The sequence below is a fragment of the Tupaia chinensis genome, unplaced genomic scaffold (genome assembly GCF_000334495.1).
Source record: "Tupaia chinensis unplaced genomic scaffold, TupChi_1.0 Scaffold139431_1, whole genome shotgun sequence".
Lineage (NCBI taxonomy): Eukaryota > Metazoa > Chordata > Mammalia > Scandentia > Tupaiidae > Tupaia > Tupaia belangeri.
In genome coordinates, this window is record NW_006199316.1 from 551,502 (window position 1) to 558,688 (window position 7,187).

The following is a 7,187-nucleotide window of genomic DNA, read 5'->3' on the forward strand; positions in this document are numbered from 1 at the left end:
CACACACACACACACACCCAGGGGGATGGCCATGCCACAATCCTTTCTCCTCCTCCACTCTCCTTATAGGATTTTGGGCATGCATGCACACGTGCCCAGCATGAGTTTCAGCCACCGGGTCTGGGACTCGAACTGCGGTCAGCCATGTGTGAGTCCAGCAACATAATCATGACACCATCTCCTGGCCCTCTAAAGTTTCAATTAAACCTGATGCTATGGCATGGGAATGAAGGCTCTGGAGTCAGACGGCCTGTGCTTGAATCCTAGCCCTTCTGCCAATCCCAGGGTTCTCATCCGTAAAATGCAGATGGTGACAGCTCGTACCTCCTTAAGGTCGCCATGGGGACTGAAGGGGAACGGGCTTAGCACCCAGTGCGAACCCACACAGGTTACTGTTACTCTCAGAAGAAAGTACAGTCTGCTTGATGGAGGGGTCATCCCTCTTTGAGGGGGAGGGGAACGTCTCATGCTTTAGTAAAAAGGCAAAAAAGAAATAGATTTATAAAATATTGGGTTGTCTGGAAAGTCATGTTGCATGTTTGCAAAGAAAAATATGCCATGACTTTCGCAACAGCTTGATACAAGACTTCACCACTGCAGGGTGCCAGGTGAAAATATCCTCCCACAATCTCTGACCACAATGTGTCCCTTGTCCCTGCCCTGCACCCACCTAGGGAGGACAGGGTGTGCACGTGCATGCATGTGTGAGAATGTGCCAGGGAGTGTGGCCAAGCTACCTCGGCTTCGTACTGCTCCCTGGCCTCAGCCACCACCCGCCGGTGCTCCTCCTTCATCCTGTCCATCTTCCTCTCGTGCTCCCGCTCCACCTCCTGGCGCTTGTCTTGGAGGAGGCTGCTGAGCTGCAGGGCCCACGGCAGGGGTACGGCTTGCAGGACTGAGCGTGGGCCGGCACACAGAGCCTGGCACACCTGAAGGCTCACATGTGCCTCCCCAACATACCTCCCCCAGAACACCCCCTCCATGCGTGGAGAAAGCACCCTGCACATGCATGGCCATACTCCCCACATGTGTGCAGGGCATGGGGCTGGAGGAGGATCTGCATCCGAGGGAACTGAGGCAGAAACAGAACCAGAAGTGCAGGTGGAACAGCAAACTGGAGGGCATTTAGGGCAGGATGGCTCAGCAGGCCATGAGAGGGCACAACAAGGACACATGAACGTCAAAGACACCGTCCGGCCCTCACCTCTTGCGTGTACTCCATCACCTGGTGAACCCTCTGGAGGGCTCGCTGCTCTGCCCACCCTAGGTTCTCTTGCAGCTGGGTCTCCTCTTTCCGTTGGGCTTCTTCTATCTTCTTCTGGAGACTAGTGACCACCTGAGGAGGCCCCAGCACGCACAGGGCAGTGTGACTCAGAGAGACTGCACAGCTGCCAGGGGGACTCAGTCCCCGGGACCAGCTTCCACCCCCAGGGCCTGGAAGGAGAGAGGCTCGCTCCTGAATAGCCGGGTATGAGCTCTTCTGTGACCAGCCATGCAGGGGTCTTCAGGCTCACAATCAGGCTCTGCACCCCTGGGCCAGCACTGGCCAGGTCTCACCTCCCGGTGCTTGGCTTCCAGCGAGGAGCAGAGCTGCTCCAGCTCGGCGCTGTGTTCCTTCTCCAGCCTTGCCACTGCCTGGGGAGAAGCACAGGGCCTGTGAGGGTGCAGGGCAGCACAACCGGTCAGGTGCTGACCAGGGAGGCCAAGCCAGGAAGACCACCCCCAGCCCTCGCGATAAGGGACACATCTTTGTTCCTCTGGCACTCAGTCTCTGACGTGTGCAACTGGCAAGGGAACAGGAACAGGAAGGCCAGAGTCGAGGGCATTTCATCAGGGCCCTGCTCCCAGCCCTAGCCCTAGGTGAGGCCACACCCACACAGACAACACTTGTGACCAGAAAGAAGACCCAAGTGGGGCCAGCCAGGGGCACAGCAGTAGTGCAGCTGGACCCACATGGGCGAGGACCTGGGTTCAGGTTACTAATAGTAACTATTAATACAGCCTCCCTCATAGAGGGGTCACCCCACTGAGGGGAAGGGAACTTCTAATGCTTCAGTAAAAAGGCCAAACATACATAAATAAAATACTCGGTGGTCTGGAAAGTCATGACACATTTTTACATTAAAAAAAAAAAGAAAAATACATCACGACTGTCCCGATAATCTAATAGAAAAGACTTCACCATTGCAGGGTGCCAGGGAGGAAGTCCTCCCACAATCTCCGACCATGGTTTGTCCCTTGTCCCTGCTCTGCACCCACCTAGGGAGGACCCAGGGTGTGCACGTGTGTGCAAGTGGGGAGCGAGAGGCTCGCTTTGGGGCTCTCGTTATAACCCAGTGCACACAACCACGTGCCCATGATCTGAGCTGGCTGACACCGAGATGGATCATGGCATGGGAACCCTACTGGGGTCCCCATTTTCTATCATGAAAATAAATAAATAAAAATAAGGCCGCCAAGGAGGACATGTGCAGTGTAGTGAAGCGCCCCCACCTTGCTGTAGTTTTTCCATGTCTAATACCCGAAGTTCCACATGTCTCCAAAGAAATAAGTTCTACCTGGTCCGACTCCAACATCTAGCCTGGAGGGGACCATGTGACTGGAGGGAGCAGGGTGTGGATGAGGGAGAGACCTGCTAAGTCGCTAGCCCATCGCTCTAAGTCAGGAGAGCGAAGGGAACAGAAGAAGCCACTGAGTACCCCACAGGCACGGGACGCAGTGCCCTCATCTCCAGCCATGAAACCATCCCAAGCCACGGGACACCACCCGTCAAGGTTCTGATGGGCCCCCGCAATGACAATACCCAGCTGCTGCTACCAGTCCAGCCTGCCCCTGGAGGGGCTCAGGACACCTGCCAGTGCCTGCTCTGAGCTGAGCCAATGCACACACTCGTGGCCCTGAGGGCCGGTTCACGGTCTTCCACACCTGGCTGTGCACACCACCCACTCCCACTGGCTCACCATCACACATGCAGGCCTGCCCCTCCTCCTCTCCCCCTGCACCCAGTCCCTCCCCTGGGCAGCCTTCTAGAGGACGTGGGTGGGCAGGGCCCCCCTCAGCTCACTCACTTCTTGCCTCTCCCCTTCCAGCTGCTCCCTCAGCTGCTGCAGAGCCTGCTCCTTCTCAGCATTCAGGGCGGCCTGCTCTCTCTTCTCCAAGGCCTCCATCTCTTCCTTGAGCTGCTCCAGCATCTGCCTGCTTTTCTGTTCCAAGCTGGCCCTCTCAGCCTCCTGCAGAGTCTCCAGCTCTTCTCGCAGCCTCTGCAGGGAGGCCTCTTGCTCGGCCCTGGCAGACAGGATGGGATGGGGGTGGGTCCATGCACTGGGGGACCACCGCTGGCCGGTCAGCTCACAGCAGGCACTCACCTGATCTGGTCCTCGTCTGCTGCCGCGCTGGCCTGGACCTGGGCTCGGAGCTCAGACAGCTTCCTGCTTTCCTCTGCTCTCATGTGGGCCTCCTCCTCCTTGGTGGCTTTCTGCAGCTGCTCCTTTAGGGAACTGGGAAGGGAGGGACAGGCAAATTCGTCGTCAGAGGGACCATGAAGGCCTTACCTCTTCTATTCATACTCCCTGGCCCTCAGCCTCCAGTGGTCTGTGGCCTCGGTGAAGTCCCTAAATATCCAACCTCAGCCTCTGGCTCCATGATTCCTCCTTGTGACCCCTCCTGGTGTACATGCAGGCTGCTTGGTGCCCAACACAGCATGTTCCCCAACTATCCCCTCGGCCTACAAGTTCACCTTGGCATGACAGTCACCCCAGGATGACTGCAGGCACCCCAACTGGACTCTGGTTCCACATGCTTGACCCTCCACCCTAGAGACTCTGTCCTGGCACACTAGGTCAGTCACCATCTGTAAAGCCCCCCACTCTCTTCCCTGCCCTTTGGTTCATGCTGGTTCCTGTCTAGAATCCTCCTCTTGATCTGACAAACCCACATTCCTCATTCAACGCCCAGCTTCCTCCTCTCTGGGAAGTCTTTCCAACTCCCTCCAAGCTCACCGATACACCTCTCTGTTCCTGTCGCACCTTCTATGTGGCCCTTTCGCATCCACGCACGTATGTGTGTTTTCATACAGGGTCTCGCTGTGTCACGAGCCTCCTCCCTTGCCTGAGTAGCTGGGATGACAGACACGTGCCACTACACTCAGCCCTTTAAGGTGGGCTGCAAATCAAACCCCGGGGCTCCCACATGGCCCCATGTGCCCAGGCCAGCACCCAGTGCACGCTTGCAGCTGGGCCTGCATGTGGCCCTTTCTTGCCCCGTGTCCTGTGAACCACGCACCACACCATATCTTCATCAATCTACCGTGCCTCCGCTTTCCTGGCCTGGCTAGGAGCTTCTCCAGAGACACAATCTCATCTGAAAACTTGTTATATCCCAGGTACCGAGCACAGTAATTGACGTAAAAGAGGTGCTCAATAAATGTTTGCTGAATTTGAGCAGCATTATCCAGCCGCAAACCACATACAAGTCTCGAGTATCCACAAAAGCTATCTTTTTTAAAAAAGAATTATTTAATTACTTATTTTAAGTTTTTTGCTTCAGGGCCCATGTGCTCACCAGAGACAGAGAGAGAGTGAGAAAGCAAATCGTCAGGTCCAGGACTTGAACCGTGGTCAGCCATGTGGGAATCCAGCACCTTAACCACCATGCCACCTGCCAGCCCGAAAGCTATCTTACTATAGGCCAATGACCATGACCGTTTCATCCTAAGCAGGCAGACCCCTGCTCACATAAACCACATCCTCCTTATGCCTCATGCAGCCTCACACAACTGGGGACACACGCTGTTCACCCGGAATCCAAGTCTAAGAAAATCATGATCTAGAAGATGATTTCTCCACAGCCGGCCCTGTGGGAATCCAGCTGCCTTAGCCACCATGCCACCTGCTGGTCCCGGCACTGCATCTTGAAGTAAACCGAGTCGCACCTGTTTGGGGGACCTCCGCCCCAATTTTCGGTTGGCTGGAAGGGGAGGATGCCGTGGGGAGGCCAGCTCTTTGGGATGCTCCCTGGCAGGAGGGCATGATATAAGGAGCCCCTGGAGCCTGCGCCAGGCCAATGAGAGAGACTGCCTCTGGCCTGCAGGTGCTCAAGGGCTGGCTTTTTATTTCTCTTCTCTTTCCACAAATTCTTCATAGGTATGATCTACATACTCTTCACATGTAGCATCTAAAACCAGCGATGTTCTGGATATCCTGTCCAGCAGGCCAAGACTGAGCCTTTAGTGAAATAATAACTACCGCCAAGTAAGTACAGTATTGCTCTTTGGTGGCACTCCTGCCGTCCTGGGACTATGATGAACTGCGTGCCACCTTCTTCTCCACGTCCGTCCTCCTTTCTTTCCTAACGGGACTCAGACTTTATTCAGAGAGGCCACCTGAGGCACTCCACTTCCCAGCCTCCTCTGCAAGAAGGGCTGCCGATGAGATAAAGCAGAGGCTACTGGGTAGATCTCTCACAGGATCGTCCTAGTGAGGCTACGGGCATCCCTGTGGTCCCCAGGGTAGGGAGGGGGTGTCCCTGCGAGGCCCTGAAGGGGAAGGCAGGACCTGAGCGTCTGCTCTTTGTGCTGGTGAAGCCGAAGGATCTCCTCCTCCTCCTCCTGCCACAGCTTCTCCTGCAGCTGCTGCATCTTCTCTCGCTTCGACTCCAGCAGCTGCCTCTCGTCTTGCCCAAGTTCTTGGGCCACGGCCGCTTCCACGGTGTCCAGTGCAGCCTCTGCCGTGGAGAGCTGCTCTGGAGAGGCTGCAGGCTCGGGGGGCTGCCTGGCGGGGGTAGGGGACAGCACATCACTGGTCTGAATACCCACCTACCAGCGCCAAGGCTCACAGAGACACAGAACATCAGATGTCGCACCCCAAGGGGTGTCACCGAGAGGTGGCCCCTAAGACACAGGTGACGTGTGCCCTACGGGACAAGCCCCACCGTTGCTGTCTGAGGCCCCAAGGACAAGGGAGAAGAGTGGCCCCTTAGGAGCCCTGCAGGCTGTGGTTCAACGTCAATTCCCAAAGCCACGGCTCAGGAGAGGGCAGCAGCAGGGAGTAGAGTGCTATTCCTAATGGGCCTTCCCCAGAGAGGCTCACAGCCTTGTCTCTCTCTCCCTACCAGGTCTCTGCCAGACACTTGAGGCTCAGGGCAGCAACTTGGGATGGTCCACTGAGACTCCTCCCCACTATGTATGAGCCCGCAGGAGAAGCAGCCCAGCCTGTCCCCTAACAGAGGCCTGCAACACTGCCTAGAGGTCTAGGAATAGAACACCCACCCCCCCCAAACCAAAAGAGCCAGGCAGGAACATGCCCCTAAGCCAGAATGTGTCAGCGCACCATGGGAGAGCTGTGTTCCATGTCTCCCCACGGGGGCACGTTTGCATCTGCTTAGAGTAAGTTCAATGTTTGGAAATGAGCAAGCAGAATTCAGAGCTAACCTGGATACAGAGGTGAGTGGCACTGGTTAAAAAGATGTCTGTTAAGTATTGAGGGGTGTGATTTTGCTGGCTTGCTGGTTACTGAGGGAAATACTCCAAGAGAAACCTTAAGAATGTTGTGAGCAAAGAACGACGAGCAGGGGAAAGAATGCTGCCTTCCAGAGCAATGTTTTCCGGGCCAGCGAGCGCACAACTGCACCTCCAGGCCCTGAGTCCCAGATCAGAAGGGGGTCTGACCACACCGCCAGCACCCTTCTTACACGGTGCTCAGGCCTGGCACAGTGGCTCAGCTGGCCTCTGCAGAAAAGTGTGGGCAGGACCTACTCAAAGACGACTGGGCAAGGGTCAAACATGGGAGCAGTCCTCCCTGCTGGGGGCTCAGAGTCCCTTCTCCCTCTCGCTCCAGCTCCATAGCAGATGGGAGGCAGCGGGAGGGATCGGATTAGCGCTGCAGAGGAAAATGAGGACTTGGGCATATCATCCTGGGCCTGTGAGGCTGGAGAGAGAAGGGAAATAGAAGCGGCTACGACATCTCTGAAATGCCCTGAAGAGCTTTCCTTCCCACTTTCCTAAAATCGAAACTTGAACCAGTAACAGCCTTGAGCTACTCCTCTAACTCCTTTCTGCTTCCAACTCCAACTCCTCCTCTTCCCAAATCCTGGCTTCCTCTTAGTCCCCGGATGCAGACCAGCTGTTGTACATGCAAGCGCGTGGCTGCCACCTCCTCTGAGGATCCTGCCCTCGGAAACAGCTCCCCCGC

General features: G+C 56.0%; 1 protein-coding gene across 1 annotated transcript in view; it reads right to left on the minus strand.

Moving 5' to 3' along the window:
* Positions 1 to 7,187, minus strand: part of CEP164 (centrosomal protein 164) — a gene marked incomplete in the record, with an annotated part of 82,259 nt that overhangs the window by 12,353 nt on the left and 62,719 nt on the right. The window contains 6 exon segments of the mRNA XM_027765688.1: positions 738 to 860; positions 1,205 to 1,336; positions 1,558 to 1,635; positions 3,069 to 3,285; positions 3,366 to 3,497; positions 5,553 to 5,768. Coding sequence (XP_027621489.1) covers positions 738 to 860; positions 1,205 to 1,336; positions 1,558 to 1,635; positions 3,069 to 3,285; positions 3,366 to 3,497; positions 5,553 to 5,768 — 898 coding nt within the window.